The sequence below is a fragment of the Necator americanus genome, chromosome V (genome assembly GCF_031761385.1).
Source record: "Necator americanus strain Aroian chromosome V, whole genome shotgun sequence".
NCBI lineage: Eukaryota > Metazoa > Nematoda > Chromadorea > Rhabditida > Ancylostomatidae > Necator > Necator americanus.
Genome location: NC_087375.1, coordinates 284,658 through 304,286, shown reverse-complemented (window position 1 = coordinate 304,286; position 19,629 = coordinate 284,658). Strand labels below are relative to the sequence as shown.

The 19,629-nt window shown below is 39.6% G+C and overlaps 4 protein-coding genes across 5 annotated transcripts; 2 read left to right on the top strand and 2 right to left on the bottom strand.

Moving 5' to 3' along the window:
* Positions 1-907: 907 nt before the first annotated feature.
* RB195_012558 (uncharacterized protein) lies at positions 908-2,747 on the top strand (the record flags this gene model as incomplete). Its single annotated transcript, XM_013447635.2, has 5 exons — positions 908-992; positions 1,398-1,536; positions 1,606-1,741; positions 2,380-2,513; positions 2,579-2,747. The coding sequence occupies 5 exons, from the start codon at positions 908-910 to the stop codon at positions 2,745-2,747; spliced, it is 663 nt and encodes a 220-aa protein (XP_013303089.1).
* A 427-nt stretch (positions 2,748-3,174) lies between these two features.
* Positions 3,175-11,540, bottom strand: RB195_012557 (uncharacterized protein; the record flags this gene model as incomplete). Its single annotated transcript, XM_064201982.1, has 17 exons — positions 3,175-3,288; positions 4,537-4,661; positions 6,705-6,801; positions 6,852-6,957; positions 7,017-7,094; positions 7,748-7,815; positions 7,878-8,045; positions 8,104-8,159; positions 9,133-9,199; positions 9,519-9,588; positions 9,704-9,770; positions 9,825-9,921; positions 10,510-10,650; positions 10,732-10,902; positions 11,061-11,177; positions 11,402-11,444; positions 11,521-11,540. 17 exons carry the CDS (start codon positions 11,538-11,540, stop codon positions 3,175-3,177), a joined length of 1,605 nt encoding a protein of 534 aa, XP_064057863.1.
* Positions 11,541-11,803: 263 nt separating this feature from the next.
* Positions 11,804-19,426, bottom strand: RB195_012555 (uncharacterized protein; the record flags this gene model as incomplete). 2 transcript variants are annotated; one of them, XM_064201979.1, is made up of 5 exons in its annotated part: positions 11,804-11,896; positions 11,997-12,117; positions 12,174-12,280; positions 12,341-12,491; positions 19,242-19,426. In XM_064201979.1, the coding sequence occupies 5 exons, from the start codon at positions 19,424-19,426 to the stop codon at positions 11,804-11,806; spliced, it is 657 nt and encodes a 218-aa protein (XP_064057860.1). The 2 variants fall into 2 exon arrangements, with proteins under 2 accessions (XP_064057860.1, XP_064057862.1); XM_064201980.1 differs by lacking the exon at positions 19,242-19,426 and having other exon boundaries at positions 12,341-12,481.
* RB195_012556 (uncharacterized protein) lies at positions 18,117-18,413 on the top strand (the record flags this gene model as incomplete). The annotated part of the gene is made up of 1 exon (XM_064201981.1): positions 18,117-18,413. The coding sequence occupies one exon, from the start codon at positions 18,117-18,119 to the stop codon at positions 18,411-18,413; it is 297 nt and encodes a 98-aa protein (XP_064057861.1).
* Positions 19,427-19,629: the final 203 nt, after the last annotated feature.

The window sequence follows — 19,629 nt, the reverse complement described above, 5'->3', positions numbered from 1 at the left end:
CGTCAAAGGTTGTCATTTTTTAGTAAAAAAAAAATTGAGGATTAGCTGAGTCCTCTAAGAGAATCAATTGATAAAAAGATTATAGCAGGAATACAATCAAACAACGTAACTACATAAATTTAGTGGATTAAAATAATGAACATGAGCAAATGGTACCATCACTTGAGATTATGTATGAAGTCTAGGTTTAAGCTTTCCATGAGTAAGAGCTTGCATCAGAATGTAAGCAAATGTCAATGGTAAGCTTCGCGTAAAAAAATTGAAAACTCAACACTTTGATGTTAATGCGCACACGTCTAGCATAGAGTTCACTTTGATTTGATCTCTTAACAAATATTGAGCAAACTTGAGAGTGTTTTTTTTTCCAATGATCCCATATGCGGTAAGCTCAACAATATTTCTGTTGAAGTTGCTATATAGTTTTGCTTCGAGTCACCCTACGAATGCCGATTATCGTACTTTTTATAATTTCTCTAGATTTTCATATTAACTTTAAGCCCTCTCCAAATTCCTTCAGAAGTAATTTTCTCTCTAGATTAGATAACTTGCAATGGTTTTTAAGGCGAAGCTGAAGCCCATTTCAGTTTTTGCTTCAAATCCATGCTATGGTGGCTATCCATGCCCGTGGTCAGTTCAGTTGTTTAACTTTGTTAGTAAAATACAGATAAATTAGAATTTCAGACAACAAGTCCTGTAACCCGTGGGTGTCCACGAATTGCTCAGCTTATGGTGACAATCATCAGGGCCACAGTGGTGTTCCGCTGCTGTTTCTTTCGCCGCACCGCCTCCTATTAGTGATTGCTGTCAGCGTTATCAGCTTTCCTTCCGGTGCATATCACTATGTTTATAAAGGGCTCTGATCGTATCGCCGTAGTGCTCCAGCATTGGTCATCTGCTTGTAATCACGATGAAATCGCAAGACGTCACATCATTTAACCTACTCCCAGCCACATTCTCCACTATTTCATTTCCGGATGCTTCTGCTCCACTCAGTGAGTCATCGTTTTCCTTTGCAGTTTTCCTCTTAAAGGCATCACCCCACGAATCTGAGGTGGTGCAGATTTCAAGTGGAGTATTCGTATACGAGATGGGAGACTACGGAGAGGGAGGTGATTCCGTCCATTTCTTTCTAATTGCCGTAAAAAACGGCCCGGAAGATGCGGCGCCGCACAAGACTGGCGCGCTCCAATCGAACCTCTTGTACAAAATGGTGCGCTAAAACGAATGAAGCTGTATCTTCCGGGCCGTTTTTTACGGCAATTAGCAAGAAGTGGACGGAATCACCTCTCTCTCCGTAGTCTCCCATCCCGTATACGAATACTCCACCTGAAATCGGTACCACCTCAGATTCGTGGGGTGATGCCTTTAACTTCATGTATATTTGATCACAATTCCAGCTTACCCAACGTTACCAGCACCACATTTATTGCCATTCAATTTCTTCCTGAATTCTTCGCTGCTCACCCCATTTCTATCCACGCTTCCGGACCAGCCACTGCTGAATCTGCCCGTTTCTAATTCACAATCACCATTCGGGTAAGCGGTATCCAGATTCCAGAACAAGTTCAACCCTTTCTTCAGTCTACTTCTATCTTTCTTTTACAGCTCTCAAGTGTCAACTACTTCCTGCGCGAAATTCCCTCAAATCTTCGAGTCGTCCACGGAATGTTGTTCTCAGTCCAGTGACAGCTCACATGCTACAGGTTCCGGTACATCGTCACCACGCGCCCCATCTCCAGTGGTAAGTACATCTTCTATAGAGTCCAGTGTATGTCATAGGATTTTTTCCCTTAATTCTACGTGCATAGTGATAGAACGATAAGTAATTCGTAAATGTCAGAGATGCTCCACAACACTATTTTTGGCATGTGAAAAAACTAACAGAATTACGAAGATAAATGAAAACTGGAAATAAAAGAACGTCTTCTGTCCCAGAAAATGAAAAGACCTATGCTCGAAGATGGGACTGTTAAAGGCATCACTCCACGAATCTGAGGTAGTACGGATTTCAGGTGGAGTATTCGTATACGGCATAGTAGATTATGGAAAGAAGAGTGATTCCGCCCATTTCTTCCTAATTGCCGTAAAAAACGGCCCGGAAGATGCGGCTTCGGGAGTTCTGGCGCACTATTTTCTGCAAGAAGTTCGACTGGAGCCAGCCTTGTGCGGCGCCTTCTTCGCCTTCCAGGCCGTTTTTACGGCAATAAGGAAGAAATGGACGGATTCACCCTCCTCTTCATAATCTACCATCCCTTATAAGAATACTCCACCTGAAATCTGCACCACCTCAGATTCGTGGGGTGATGCCTTTAACTATAGTTTCTGCAAATGGTGTTTTGAGGTATAGGTGCTCGTTCAGCCTTCATCTTGCCATTTTAGCGTGTCTCCTCGGTCGAAAGCTGCAGTACCACTACGAGAATTCGGAGAGGTCGACCACAGCAGGAGATCTGCGATGATGATGATCCGACTAGTCAGAAAAGACGTCACCGAAGACTTTATGCTCGCCAGTATCGGTGCGTAAAACATTTACAACTAAGCTTAAGATTCTGAGTGACTTTAATTAATGTTGATATTTAAGGGCTCAAATGCGGCACAAAATTGACGAGGTGAAGGTGCTATCAGCAAAGTTGGAGGAAATGCAACGTACAGTCGAGAGGCTAGAAGCAGCGCTAGAAACAGAACGGCGAGAACATCATCATAAGACAGTTCTACTGAACTCGATGATACAATCGAAGCTCCTTCCTTAAGCGTTATTAAACGTGTATTTTATAGAACAGGACATAACCCTGTAAACCACCACACAGGTACTTCAGCATCTCCCAATCACTTAATTATTCATCGAATGGACATATATTTGATTTATAAACATTCGAATAGTCTACAGACTTGTACATAAGTTCAGAATAGTCGACGTATTCTGTAAGAACGCATTAGTACGATGGGATCTCAGATACAAACTAATACTCAACAACGAAGAGGTTATGAAAGGGCGAACAAAGATCAGGAGAGACTCTCCAGAAAAATCAAGGTAATATAGTATAAGGGAATCATCACGGTGAGACCAGAGACGAACAAGAAAATCATGTCCCCCTGAGAGATTCCGTAACCAGACAAAAATAAACAACCACTATAAAATTAGAAAGCAAACGTAAGACAATTCCTTGTCAAGCCATCCTAATGACGCGCCCTTTTCGAGTCTTCACGATCCGCATCTCGTTCTCCTCCTCGTTTATTCTTTACCTGTTGGAACAGATCACCCAAACCGAATACGTCCTGCTCGCGTTCAAACTGAAATTGAATGAGTATCATCGACAGAAATCATTATTCCATAATCACATTACAACAAATGTGTATTCTGTAGAAGAATGGTACCAAATAATGTGGCTAGAAATGACATTGCTTGGATTTCCCGTTTTGAATTCGAAAATATGAAGGCCAAACTTGTTTATGCTGTTCATGTAATCAATTCCGAAGATTTTGGTGCTCGATTACAGCCTTATCGGCTTACTACCGCGATGTGGCCACAAATACTGTAGCAGCGATTGCTTAACGCCAGAGAACAATTTCAGCGCGCAAACGAAAAGCTTCGTTTATTATGGCAGGGGAAAAATTGTTCGAGAGGCTTTTACATGTTCACATTATATATAAGCTAAACGGATCTGAAGCCAAAAGTGGATAAATAGAAAGTAGTAAGCTTTTTTATGCACCCACAATGCTGGTGCATAAAAAAAGCACAAAAAAAAAACAAAAAACAATCGAGAGATGTATACTTCTGAAGTCTAGTACCATCTCAGCTATACATCTGTCAATCACCATTTCACCAAAAAAAAAAAAAAAAAACCGAGTAAATTCTTTAGTCGCAAAAGAGTGTATAAAATTAAATGCTGCACTTGTTGCTGACCAAAAATGGCTGATCTACCGTTATATAAACGAGGGACAAATTTTCAAAGCCTCAAAAGATGCGATAAAGGTCCTGCGTTTGCATCTATCAGTTCTGAATAAACGAAAACAGAATACGAAGAAAAAACTGTTGAATTCACATATAATGTGTTCATTACTGATTTCTGCGACGCAACTACGCATTAATATTAATTCATTCTTACTTTTCGCTTCTAAAACTTCTAACAGAAGCTTCATAATGTAAAACGTGATCCGAACACTTTTGGGTAGCTATCTTTTTTCGTTATCATGAGTTCACCTTCAGCAAATGGTGTAGTTTTGCACCATAAATTGATTCAGGACTCTGATGCAACTTTTGTTTAAAAAAAAGCTGCGATCACAGCTTCCTCTATACGACAACTTCCTCTTTTATTAATGGTGTATGAAACGATTCGATTTCGCAAGAGCAGAAATGATAAGAACGTGATAGAGAAGTCACGTACGCACAGCGACGTTTTCAGGAATACAAAAGGAGGAAATTTGAGGAACAAAGAGGACACGCTTATTGTGAAATTTCTTGGATACCCCATGAAAAAAAGAAAGCAACAAGAAAAAAGAACATGAACAACACGATTTTAGAAAAACAACAACACTGACCTGTACTGGACCAGCTCCTCGCGAACTTCCTTCCGCTCCAGAAAAGCCTTTGTCTGGCACAAACCGCTGAGTATTGATGATTTTGTCAAGATCGTCACCGTAAACGTCTTTGTCGATATTTTTGCCTGAAAAAAGACAAACGTTTCCCAAGCAGGACTACGAGAATGTCCCTTTAGAACTCCTGGAATAGTAGCAAAGACGAGCACATTTTGAAGAAGCAATATTTTTGATTGGACAAGTTTCTACAAAAGTTGAAAGCTAAAAATGTAATTTACGGCTTCTAATAAAAAAATCAGTACGCAAATACCAACTACAAGTGTGAACGTTATTTTTCTCGACAAAATGATTATTTCAGCGCTCATGGCTCCATTGCTTTAATTCCAATTCCTTTGAATTCAGGCTCATCTTTAGGAATAACCGTAAACGCTCAGATTTCACACTGATTAGCTTTTGATCAAAACAATCGAATAACGATTTCTGCTGTAAAAGAAAGTAAAAGGAAATTAATCATTTAATGAAAGAACCGCTAGAATTCTTGACCAGCAAAAAGTTATAGCTTTGAAACTCTCTTGAAATTAATCCTCAGAAAACTCTGCTGAAATCTTCAATACTTCACAGCACTTCTTTTGATTCACGTTGACTTCGTATGAGAATCGCATGTATTGCTGACTGTACACTGATAATAAAGCACGAGACAAACAAATCGCAAGCGCTCTTGCTGCGAACACAGTCGAATTCTGGGTGACATCATATACTCTACCACATAACGGTTCTAAAGATAGCGATGTGATCAAACCAAAACAGCAACGAAGATCACTGTTCAGTGGCTGAAATTCTTCAACTCCTCAACATTAAAAGTCTAGTCACAAATGAAAGCTAATGTAGAGTTGATGAAAAATTTGCTGTAATTGTTAGCTATGAAAATCATGTCATTAGCAAGTAAATGTGCAGAACTGTTCTGTTACATGACATCATTGTAGATTATCATCAACTACACTCAGTGGCATGCTCTGCTTTCGAGTCAACGTCTCCGCTGTTTGTTTGTTTTGAACAAAACCTTAGCTGTTATAACAAAGAACAACGTTTTAACCACATTGCAAGGTTGTTTTTCGAAAACGGATAAAAAATCTAAAAACAAAACGTAACTTTTTACATTATTATTGGGTGGTAGAGTGTGCACATTCGCGTTCCTAGTTGATTAGAAAGAGAAACAGAAAAGAGAGGAAAAAAATGTTTGAATGATATTTAAACAATTAATTGATCAGTTGAAGGAACGTGAAGAGAAGTATGCACTAGAATTAAACAAAAAATGGATATTATCTTGATTTCTCAGTTTCTCGTCTTTTTCAGGGAAAAAAAGGAATTCACACACTCCATCACTACCCCTATATTGAAGATGATTCAGCGCTACTAGGCCCTTCCATCAAATTTTCAAAAGATGCTGCGCCGTGATGAAATTATCTATTTAACTCGGAATAAGAAATTCAGAAACCATTTTGAGTCTCATAAAGCAGACCCAGAAGAGAACTTTACGTAAGTTACATAAATCTAATATTATTTTCAAACGCTCATACCTCAACCGAAAATAGTACACAGTTCTTAAGTTTACTGCTTTATTGCAGCATGAACACGGCATATTAGAAGTTCAACACTAAGAGTGCTTTATTTCTACGTTCCTTTTTTGTTAATGTGTCCTGGGGGATCTGAGAAGAATCTGTTCTACAACATATCGTCATTGTTCTCGCAAACTGATGTCCTCATTGGTAGCTCAGATAACCATCAGAGTTCATTCTTCTTGAAAGGTATTTGTATTTGGAGTACACGGCGAAATTATGGCATATGCCGTATTAGCACTGCAGCGAGGTATGTGATTAATACCGTTATCAGTAGAAACGAAAAAAGCAATAGTCCAGATCCATCATTCTCTGACTCGTTTTTTCCAAGGAATGACGGAACAAATTTGGCGCCCAATCACGCATTACAGACCATGAAAGGCCCTGTTATCAAGAGAAAAATCTGCTGGTGGCGTCTGCAGGACGTGAATCTCTCATTTTTATGTGAACGGCCAAAGAACATACAGAAAGCAAATATAGTAAAAGTATGGGAATATATGAAGAAGTACTTCTGTACAATGGCAAGACTTCTGAGTAGTTCATACTCTAACTTACTGGGCCTATAAATGTGTTGCTGAACGCTGTCGGTACCGCGCCACGCTTTGTCGTACGGGTTGTAGGTCTCGTCGTCCATCGCTCCGCTATCAAGACCCTGAAAGCATCAACTTTGTACCATACGAAATTTTACTGCACTACTCGGACCTTATTTTGATCAAACAGCCTTTGATCAAACTGTGTTTCAGTGGATCGGACTTTCGCGTCAGGCAATCCCAGTACTATCTTCTCTGAAATATCGCGGTCACGATCCCTAAAAATAAACTGTGTGAAATTGGGTTTAAAATCAAAAAGACCTCAGGGACAACGTACCGCATAAGTTTGTCCACTTTGTCTGGCCGATTACGAGCAATATTCCTCTCTTTGCGAATATCATCCAAACGATCACGCCTGAAAGTGGGATCGCCACTGCTTAACTTGAAGAAAAATGATATGAAGTCCAGAGATAGATTACTGGAATTCTCACATTTGTATTTGCATGCAGATGCGTCCAAGATGGAGAAAATTAACAGAGAGAGCTCGGTAACAAATAACTACAACGCACTGTAATTTCATTAAATCTCTGCGCAAATTGTTTTGCCGGCCGCTCAGCCGTGCAAATAAAAAAACAAACGGGAGCAAGGTACTAGTATTGGGAATGAGAGGAATGCTTAAAACTTGTATAAATAAACGTGAAAATACCCTTGCAAAGAAATCCTCATGGAAACCTGTCAAACAGAAGGGTGATAGCTTGAACCCGCAAAGAAAGAAGCATACCTTTAGGGACTTATCATACTAGACAATTTGTTCACTAATTTTTGTTGCAGTTTCGTGAAAAAAAAATTACATAAACGGAAGTGCATCCACAATTTTCAGCCATAAACTCGATAACAAAAGACGAGTAAAAAGAGAACACTGGTTGTCGGCTCATCACTTTTTTTCACCAGAACAGAAATCTATTTACCATCACAACACATCGTGATGAGGCTTACACACTACTCTTTTCCTTTCTAACCTGGATTATAATAACAACTGTGCAATAGCAGTTCCAGAGAAAAACGAACCGAATTTCTTCTCGTGCTTTAACTGCTTCATCTTCATCTTCATCTCTCTTTCGTATGCCAGCGCGTTCCTTAACATCTAATTCTTAGTTACAACCAGCGACCCCGCCTCTAAAAAGATACAATAGCAAACCTGTCGAGCTTTTGCTGCCATTTCGCGCATGCGTGCTTCTTGTTCAAGCTTTTTGTGTTGGGCGACCCTCTTTTCAAGTTGCGCTCTTGCTTCTACTGACTCTCTAGCTTTTCTGTCAGCAATGTAGAGTGCTTCCGATAGCTTTGCGAAACCTTCGTTGATATGAGTCTGAAAGAAATGGTCAGACGTCACAATTTAACCTAACCTAGCAGAGCAACGGATGAACCTGCTGTAATCCTCGACCATCTGCTGCTAATCGTTTATCCAGCGACACGGTGAAACCTTAAAGAAGAATTCTATCCTTAAATTTGTAGTAATGGGCTTTGCAGGATGTTGCCAGAAAGTGTAAATAATCCATTTAGCTACATTTCCACTGAATTTCCGCACAAAAAAAAAGCTGGAGACAAGAAAACTGCAAAATGTTGACATTTTATACACGTAATGAATCACTATTTCGCACCAAAAAGACGTATTCCACCCACTACCACAGTGGGGAATCCATTCTTGCATTCATGAAAATAATAAAACGAAGGGAGATGGTAGAGAAACTAGACCTAACACACTGAAATTCAAAACTATCAGATAAACGGCACAGATTTCCTCATTTTCACATGGTTTAAACAAATCTCAAATGAGTAGAGAAAAACATTCTTAGCAATTAAACTAAAACTATCGTGTATACGCATCGAGCGCTTGGGTTTTCGACCGAGAATATCGCTCTTCCTCATGAAACCAGTCTCTTTCCACGGGATCTTGCTGGTGGAATTTCGTCACAAAAATCCATGTTTATTAACTTATTTATTTATTCTTTACATGGCAATTATACGCTCTATTTCTAGTGTTCTACTGTTTTTCTTCAATTTCGATGGCTCCATATTTCAGAAACAACAAAGAGATAGACAAGGAACAGAAAGAGGATTACCAACAAGGAACAGAAAGGGGATTAGAAATCTCAAATACGTGTGGAAATTTTCGTGAATTGTAAATACCACTTCTAAAAAGGTAGCACCAGCGCTTTTACCAAAAGCCAACCTCGACATAATTGAGGATATTTGAGGATGCTCAAAAAATGAAAACAGGAAATCTAATGAAAGAGAAGACTACTTCACGGGAATATGAGCAAGAAGAGCCCGACGCCAACATGCAAATGAACAATAACAGCAACGCAAGAATGGACTACTACGAAATAGAACAGCAGTTTCCCAAATAGAAAAAAAGAAAAATGTAAGTAGAGAAATAAATAACACCTTCACACCTTTTGGATTTTTCCAGTTAGAAATACATGGTGGTATTTTCCAATCGTTTTGATCCTTTGTAGTCACCTGAAAACACCACATTACCCAACGAACTTGGGAGCATGCTTAAAAAATGAGAGACAACATGTGATGGTAAGAAGCTAGCAAGCGCTATCGCTGAAATAATTTGGTTCGCAAATTTTTAACGGTAAAGAAAAAATATGTCTCTTGATGAATTAATGTCGTACGCGACCTTCTAAGGCGATTCCAAGAATCCCTAATATTACTTGAAGAACTACAATCTTTTTTAGCGTGATATTAGTTGGATATTGTCATTAAATGTATTTGTCGCGATAAAAGATTCGAACAACGTGTGATATATGATAGTTCCAATAGTCAACATTACCTTTCGAGGGGGGCTATGCATCACTGGGGCAGGCGGAGAAGGTGGAGCTCGTGGGATTTTTTGGTTGATTCTGAAATGATATGCTACATATTTCAACACAACATGATTGTATATCATCCCACTGGAAACCCTAACTAGACCCATATGGCACACTTTAAAGATTTAAAAAGAGAAAAAGTGCTTGCCTGAATTTCGGTGGTTCCATAGGATCTTTCTGTTCCTCAACCATACGAATAATTCGTTGTTGTGACCCTGAATTAATAATATTTTATAACAACGACGAAAAGTTGCTACTTCAGTTCATACCTCCTGCATGCAGAGAACTCTGTTGGCTGGGTGTGTACCGGATGTACTGCGCCGGGGCCTGTTTCTCGGCATGACGAACAGGAAGAGCCGATGCAACCTAATCATGAGCGAATGAAATCTGCCGTACGGCAAGATCAATCTTGCATGAGATCATGCGTTTTATTATCGAAATATTACTCACTATTACTATTCTTATTGAAAATGAGTGATCACATGCAATATGGTACTTTTGATAGCATTTGTAGAGCATGAATTACGCTAACAACTTTTTCGTTAATACTTGTCATGGTTGTCGTCTTTGTAATACCAACATCCTCTTCACTTAACTCATTAAGAATCTTCATGAACCAGCAAGCAATCCCATGTCTGTTCAAGACTTCATTTCCAGTTGGTCTCAACCGTTTTAATTCGGTGAAACCAAGACACACCATCATTGAGATAGATCTTAGAACGTCCAATAAAACTAGAATTTGCTCTAAAAAATAAAGAAACTTGGAACTAGATTATCATTTCAAATAACCTTTGGAATAAAATCAGTTCAGGATGGCATTACAAGCCGTACTTCGAACTTCTAATATCTGCTCAGAACGTTCAATACAATTCAAAACTTGATATAACGCTACCCACTGCATATTTTCAGTACAAAACAGAAAAAAAAAACGAAATTATAGAGTCAGCCAACAACCTTGCTTTCTGTGATCTTCTCCAGAGCCAACCTCGTCTTCTCTGTCTGCTCTGCTATCGTTTCTTCATCTGGGCGTTGAATGTCTTCGTCCTCTTCGTCCCATACTTTTGCTCGCATATCAGCTAACTTCGTGTAGACAACCTATTTTTTTAAATTTCTAATTAAGAGAAAAAAAACAGCCATACTGTCAAAATACTTGGTAAAAATACAACTGAGAAATACCTTATTTTTATCATGGCCAATTCTAGCGATAGCGTCGTGTCTTAGCTTACCATCTGCATCATACTGCAAAGCAATCTGACCCTCACTCTTCCCTTTCCTTTCTCCCATGCCCATTCCTAAGGGGAACTGGGCAAAATGAATCTCAGGGAACGCACCGCCATCACCATAGTCCTAAAATAGTATTCAGAAAACATCAACTTGGATTTCCATAAGCAATGAGAATGGATGTGGTTTATACACTTCAAGATGTTTCAAAATTTGATAGGTTATCAAGTTCCAGAAGCTAGAGAAGAAAAATGACATGAAAAATGCACATAAAAGCGTCTCACTTCTGGAGTACGGGGCTTAAATCCTTGTCGTTTGCCATACGGAGGTGGCTCTTTTACAACAACAGCCGTAGAAGGCAAAGCATCTTCTCGTCCACGAAACCAAGGATCCCGCCGTACCTGCAATAGAAGAGTAAAAAAACAATTAAAAAAAAACTACTGTATCTTATTATATTAGCAAAGAATATATTATATTATTATAATATTAACGAGTAGCAATTATTAGCATAATAAAAAAACTATTATATCTTATATGAACAACGAAAAGCTACAGCTGAACAGCACAACATTTTTTACTCTTCAGCCGTAGCTTTTGGTTGTTCACAGGAGATGCTTTGCCTTACTTGTGAGTACTCCTCTGTGATAGCAGATGGGGCTGGAAGGAGGCTAAAACATATTATGATAGACTGAATCAAACAATATAACTACACCTCACATTCAATGGCAAAACAATAGAACTCACTCAGAGAGTTTCAGCGACATCTGCACTAGTTCGGGAGGTCGCTAAATCGTTAAATAGGTGGTGTAGCTGAGAAACCGACAGTAGCAACAAAAAAATCTTCAGATATGAACTGAGAAAACAAAAACGAAAATCTTTTAAGAATATAAGAATAAGGTTGAATGTTCATTGAGATTCTTCTGCAAAGCGATGAAGCTGGTAAAAAAATACAAGTGAGATTACGTCATACGGAATGTCAGATCATAATGAGCAAGAGAAACTTAGTAAGAACCAAAATATGCTAAAACTATTTGAGAGAATTCAGGGCCTTTATAGCCATTGTCTCGATTTCTGTTGAGGCTGCTTCGAAATCTTTGATTTCTTGGATTACATTTTGCCTCTGAAATGAAACTTGAAGGAATCAAAATCAAGTACGATTAAAATGAACATCAAAAGTGACAATCAGAAAAATGACGTTTATTATTTAAATAACAACGAACCTGTTCAGCAGCTATCCGACCAGATAACAGATATATGAAATCTCGTACAGTCCACTCTTTTTCATCTAATTTGCCTAACTCCACAAAGCTACACATCTTAGCGTGAGACTTATGTTCTTCCCTGCGGAAAACGAGATTAGAAGAAACATCACGTACCATAACGAACAGACAACATACCAAGGATCATCATTCTCCTCGAATATCATTTCCTTCAAGCAATAAGCACATGTTGCTGCAGCAGGTTCGCTTCTGCTGCCAGAGAAAAAGAAACCAGCTCTGGAGAGCTGAAATTCTTAACGAAAACACAGAAATGAAAAGATATAAGACTATATGCAGAATCTCACCGCATTTGAACTACATGGTGAGTTTTTCTTGTCGAAACACCAATTTTTAAATGTGGCCTTACGAAAAGTGTAGAATAATGTATCCGATTCCTCTGAAGCTAAGCTTTCGAAGAGGAGGTCCTTCGTATCCTTGTTGGACATATTTTGGGGGCTAAAAATGGACTAAAAAATGATGAGCACATCTTGTACACAAGGATTTTGAGCATATAACAAGTTATAGAGGCTTACATATGATACAATACATTACAGATACTCTCGACGGTAGTGAATTCACTATCTAAAGTTTGACTATGATATAAAACATGTTGCAAAAAAGAACACAACTATGTTGATGTTGACAAGCTATTCCAATGCTACACAACTACAACAATATTTCTGAGCAGGAGAAGATCAACAAAGTAACAGATCGACCAAAAAGAAACATGTCTGTAGTTCTTGTAGTAGATATATGTAGTAATAAAATCATCTTCTTACAAGCAATTAATAAATAACACACATAAATCGGAGGGATGAACTACCGGGTAAAATGGGGGAGGGGGGCACTCACTGGGTCGCTTATTTCCCGACGCTCTAACTTACTTTTTCTCTTAGTAACTTTAGTTTACATATCATAGATCCTCCAAGACTAATGCTTAGGCCTTAGGGTCCCCATTGATTTGATTATTTACTTCGAGAAATAAGGGCACCACTGAGTGCCCCAAACTACATTTTACCCGGAACTACCGATCACTAGAACTTCTTCTTACAATCAATTAATAAATAAAGGAAAAATGGATTACAAAACACAAGTTGTAAAGGCGACGCACGTCCGAATCGCGGCAATTTCAGATATTGCTCGTCGCAGTGCCTATTCACATTTCTGACGCTACCGTACCCTCGGAAAAAAATCATTCAGGCGAATGCTCCGCTATGATAGAATTTTGCAAATTTTCCAACTCACAAAGTACATTTGAGGGAACAACTACCTTTTTTATTCTGTTCGCAAAACATATCTCAACATTATGTTATTCATGGAACTTCAAACTGTCTCCAAAGTGCCGTGAGAAGTCCGGAGGGCCGACACAAAGTGATTTTTGGGTGCAGCACACAAAGTGTGTCGACAATAATGCGGCTACTTTGACATACTAGCTCAAAAGGGAGCGGATGTATTTGAATCCGGTACTCTATTGAATGTACCATTTCTTAGCTCTCTTTCCGTGTAGTTGTGACTATGACTGAGGTTTCTTAGCAGTTGTAATAAAATCCTTTTCTTTGGCATCAGAAGAGACACTCTATCCATTCTTTTCCATACATATGTGGAATCTGGTACTCGCTCTCCTCTGCGGAAGACGTAACGCGTCAGGTTGAGACAACAGGCTCGATGACAACTTATAGTAGAGTCAAATCGACATGAAGCACGTACGCAACTGCGTACGCAGCTTCTCTCGAGGCGCTTCGATGGAGCGTAGCGGCTAGGAGCGTGGTGAGACCCTTGCTGGCACCAATCATCGCAGCGGTTAGCGACGGTCCCACCACAGTTCCAACTGCTGCCTCCACCGCGCCGTTTCGAGCGCTTACGCAAATGCACCGCAACTACACTCGTGTGATTCATGTCGTTTTGACCCGAGTATAGTGTTCTCAGGCCTTGGCCAACGGACGAAAAGGTGTCGGAGGTATGGTCAGTTTAACACCACATGAAACTCGGTTCAGTTTCGTAAGCGGCTACGCTCGAAGTGGTGGGACGTAGCGGTTGGGATCGAGGTGGGAGCCTCGCCAGCGCAAATTTTCGCTACAGTAAGAGTGAAGCTAGCTATGGTCCTACCGAAGCCGCCTACGCAGCTGCATCGAGCTTTAGATCGTTTTCGCCAAATTCTAAATTAGTTGGCAACTTCAATTCGCTAGATTTACGCGTCCACACAGCTATGGAAATTCTGACTTTGATTTTGGCTAGTGATAAATTGAAGAGAAAGGAAGGCATCAGAAGCACTGAACATCTCAATTTCCCTTGACTATCCATTGACTGTGGCAGTATCATCTTTTCTGTCCAAACAACGTTGTGAACCGAAGAAAACACTCATCGATTTGACGTGCACGAGATTGTTGTGGATTTAGTACGTTTGGCGTGTGTGTACTATGCAAACAACATGTAGCAAGCAGCCAGTGAGGAGACTATAGAGCTGTACATATTGTTACCTGATTATATGCATTATTGTGGGAACAAATATGTTCTTCGAGGACGAATAATTTCATTTAGAAGAAGCACTGGAACCTTTAAACTTGTACAATCCCCAAGCGATCAAAAATAAGGGAATCTAGTGAGGATACATACATATATGGGTGGTTTTATCGGTATTCAGTCAGATGAGACAGAAAGAAAAACGAATTTTTGCGAGCGGCGCTCTCAAGTGGGCACTTATTTTGCAGTTCAAGGATTCGCCCATAATAACTGTATGAATATTATAACAATTAGAAATAACAAGATGATAAATAATCATAGTATTGATTTACTACTAGTAATAGCAATCACTTAAAGCAGAAGGACGAATTAAACTACATAAAACATGATTTCATCGGTGGTTGATTTTATTTTAGTGCTGATTTACTCACCAAGGCAAACTGAATTACGCTAAGGAATATAATCCAAAAAATCCGCTCATATCCACATCACAAGTCCACTGTAGTGGTACAAGTAATATCGACTCATAACAATTACACAAAGGTAAAATTTTAAAGATGAGATTCAACTAAAGTTTCTAGTATTGGATTACAACCTATCATTTTGACTCAGATAGATATCGTAGCAATTAGGATTTATTCCGAAAATGTTTCCTCGACAAAAGTGTTTTTGTGTAACAGTCCTATGAAAAAGCACATAAGGACGACAAAGGACGTCGTTATCTTGGTTGAGTGTTAATTTTCTAAATAGTTTTGGGCTGCAAACCTGCTATGTGAATCATTAGGATTCTGTAACACGTGCTTGGCGCTGATAAGAATCATCGCAAAGCACATAAGGATGACAAAGGTTGAAAAGAGATGCAACGTTTTTCGAAGGCACCAGATGCATCCTTCGTAGGTATATTCGATTCGGGTCGGTCGAATCGGTTAGGTTAGATAGCAACTTTTATGGCCTTGATCTTCTTCGCCTACGCTGGCCTTTTCGGCTGAAGTGCGCGTATTTTCATACTCGATTTGTTTCCTTTGAATTCCTATATTATTCACATTATGTGCATCGCTTATTCTCGCTTAGCTACAGTCATCCCTTAGATCACTCACGGAAATCCTAGCTCAATTGTTTTGAAGCATTCATTTACGTTATTGTATCAGTTCTTCCTTAGATCAATGCTCACCTTAAACACTTAGCTTTAGCTTTTTTCGTCCCTTATATTAGTTAGTATATATAATTTTAATTATGTAGGTTTGAGTGCTCTTCTTGTTGGTCAAACCGCGTCGGAATCAATTTTGGTTTGAGCGCGAGGAACCTAACGCGCAGAAGTGTTCCCGCCACATAATTCCCTAGCATCGCTAATTATCTTGTCTATTATTATAAATAGGTATGGCACAAAAGTGCATATTCATACTAGTAAATATATTCTACAGAAGAAGATTAAATTATAGTAAGTACTGTTTTGCATTAAAGCTTTGTAAACTGTGTATATTGAGAAAAGGAGTCTAAAAGGAGTATGTATAGATTGTTGGATAAAAATGTCAGCTGGATGTTGTCAGTCTCTCTCGTGAACTTCTCTTCTCGATACTCCTTGCTCACAATTTTCGGTACAAAAATAAAAGAGAATAGGATGATAATAATAAGGATAATAACAATAGAATAAAATAATGATGTAAAACAGCAGTAAGGAAGAAATTTTAAAATATTTACTTACCCAATTTATTTATTTAAAATATTTTTTAAAGTATTTTAGTTAAAATTTTTCAAAGTGTTCTCTTGATTTGGAAAATTCAGTATGTGTTCACAGGAATAGAATAGTACAAGTCTTATAGGGTTTTAGTGAGGAACTAATATGGAGTGTGAGTATCTGTACAGTAATTGTTCTGCTAGTATACTATTTCTTATGTTCAAAATCCTTTCATACGCTTTTTTTAGAGCAACACAAACGTCAGAGGGTATGTAAGAGATTTGCGAACAAAATTGACCAGTATTTGAAAGTTTACTGAGCATTACGCGCGTAAATATATCATCAGATGCGACAAGAATAGAGTCCATTCCATACATCCGCAAAATCTATCGACCTACCACCACTCCTTTTAAAGTCGTTCTGAAAAGTAACAACGAATCTCACGTATGGAAAGAAAGCGTGCTTAATCCTTTCCAGAGCTCGAAGTTTCGAGTATATTCTCCAAGAGTCTGGAGTTATGCTCAGAAAAAAAAGACGAATTGACTCGGGGTAATAACGTTACATAACAACATTAATAATAATATATAACAATATATTATATACTCATAATATATAGTAATAACATTGTGCACTAACTTCTAAATAAATCATAAAGCATACTTCTGTTTTTACGAACGTTATATGTGTAAGTTTAAATGTTAAAGAGTGAGATTCCTTGGTTATTTTTATAACCATGGATGAACTGAATTTTCCGTTCGCGGATCTGTCTCGCGCTCATTCGTCGTTTATTCGCGAAACACGCATGTCTGCTTCCGGTGTCCTGACCCGTTTCCCTATAGCATCGAACTTTTGAACTAGAGTATTTGGAGTATTTCTTGATGATTATTGAATTCCATTGTTTCCCGGAAGGTCAGTTTTCTACTACTTAAAGAATTGTAAAATACTCTGTTTCCTTCTTGTGGATCCAATCCTTTTGCTTCATTCCTGTGGTTCAAATCCTTTTGGCCTCTCACTTCAAAGTTCCGCAAATTATCCAATCACTAAATAACTTTTAACCTTTCTTCAATTTTCTCGTGCAGAAAAAATCCCTTTTATTTCAATCATTGGCGCAGTACTTTTTAGTTTCTACCACAATTTTTTGATAAAACCAATTTCAAAGTTATAGAATCTACCTGTACGTGAGCTATAGGTAGCTGGCTATGATAATAAGAAGTGATTTACTAAATACAAAGATAATTAGTACGTTTCTGATCCATTTTCCTGCTGATAAAAGTAGGAGTGACTTGGTGGAAGTTTTCAGGAATTTTCTCCACATTTCTGCTCATCCTTTTGAAATGGTTAATTCTTATGGTGAGGAAGCGCGAGAAGACCTCTAAGACCTTAAACTGCAGTCTTATGTAAAATGCGCGAAAAGCTAAATAGCAAGTTAAACATTTGCTTTCATTCGAGGTCCATAAATTCTGCTTTCGATTGTTTTACTTTCGATTATAAATCGCATATTTCTAAATTCTAAGCATCGTTGTATTGATAGTAGTGTCGATCTCAAAATATACTCATCCAGAGCACTTCTTAAAACTTCGTAACCAAGAAATATCTCGAGATGTGTTTCTGAGGGCGAAGTGAGGGAGTAGCCTCTGTGCAAAGATTAAACCTATGCGCACACGCACATGACATGTGCTCCTCCACTCCTGATAGCGATAACCAATGGCTTTTGCGAAGAGCTTTTAGCTCAACTAGTAGTTCCTACATTAAAATAAGAATGTATGATTAGATGAGAATAAACAAGATCACCGTAAACATCTGAAAATCTCGCTACGGCTTTCGCGTACATAGCACGTGGTGGCCTCTTACCGCCATCACGATGCCCCCGCTCGGTCACGTTGGGCGCCGGCGACGAGAGCTCAATGTGGAGAGCATGCGCAGTGGTGTGCCTGCGGCGAGGAGAGATGATTCCCGGTGAAGGCTCGGCTGCCAGGCCGGCCGGCCGGCTCAGCACGCGTCGCAACCGCCTCGCCGCGGCCAGCCCTCGGGGCAAATCAACCTTGGCAGAGGAGGACGTAGTTCAGAACCTTGCGAACCGCATCGGTTGCCCATCTTGTGGCTTCTTTTCTTTGCTTACTCGCTATTCTTCCATGCAGTTCGGACAATCGAGCAGCTGGGCAGTACATCTGCTCTTCTCTCATGTTGTTGATGTTTTCGACTTCACACCTGTCGTGCACCTTGCTCTTCGCGTACTATCATGAATGATTACCTGAGCTTGGATAATGTAACATTTCCATTTAAGTCCGGTTATTTGCTAAGTCTCTATGGAATAAGCCTAACTACAAATAACTTCGTTTGAAATTCGTTCACCCACATATCCTCTGGTCATTTAACGCGTCTAACTGCACTCATTAGTTCTGAAGCAGCTGTAAATAGCTGAGCACTAGAATGACCCTACTCGTAGTTCACAGCGTACTGCTACCTCTCAATCTCTCTGTGACACTCAGCTGTCGGTCTTTTGCCACCTTCTCGATGTTCTTCTCGTGTGTTGCAAGACAAATATGCGGTGTACGATCGAAGTAGAAGTGTGGCGGTGTGCGTAGTAGAGAGCGAATGAGAGGGTGAGGGCTGCAGAGAGTGGCGCCAGAGATCCTTTGCTATCGAACAGAATGCCTAGTGTCAGAGATGTACTACTACTCACTCGTGGTAGCTACGTGGACAAATAGATCGATGCTTGCTGCGTTGCGGCCCTTTCACACCTCATCGAAGGAGGTCCTGACCAGGGCAGTGATTTCGACGCAAGCCGGGCAGTCGGCGCAAGAAGGTGTTTTCCTAGGAACATGTCGGAAGCGTCAAAAGCGGCGGCCCTGATGTATTCAGCGACGGCTGTCCGTGCCCGAATGCCTATAGAAGAGGCAGTTAATGGAGATTTCTAATGGAAATCTCTCCTTTGCTTCTCTCCTCTTCGCCATTCAATATTGCCTTCCCAGCCCCTCCCCCTACCCTCTCGGCCCGAAACGATGACACGCGAGACGCCTCATCAATTCATCCATACATCCGTTCCTTTTTTCGCTCGCGGTCCACTTCACCTTCTCTCCTCTCCTTCCGTTCCGGCTGCGTCTTTGCGCAGAAGTTTGCCCATCTGATTCACTAGTATTGTTGACAGATCGAGCTTATCCCTCCTATAATTCATCATTGATCGCTCTCTCTCTTCACCATGCACATGTAGGTAAATGATCGCTGCTTTCTCCATGGATTTCCTCTTCTCATACATTTTCTTTTCATTCTCTTCATTCTCCTTCTCGTATTCCTTGCATTACAAGGTGCAAGCACAACCTTTATTTTCACGTGAAAATATTTGAAATAGAGAATGTGCGGATTTGCAGAGCAGAACGGCACACTTCAGGAATTATCGATTGCTGAAAGGTTGATGAGTGTTAAGAACAGGAATTCCTCTCGATATATAATCGATTCTCT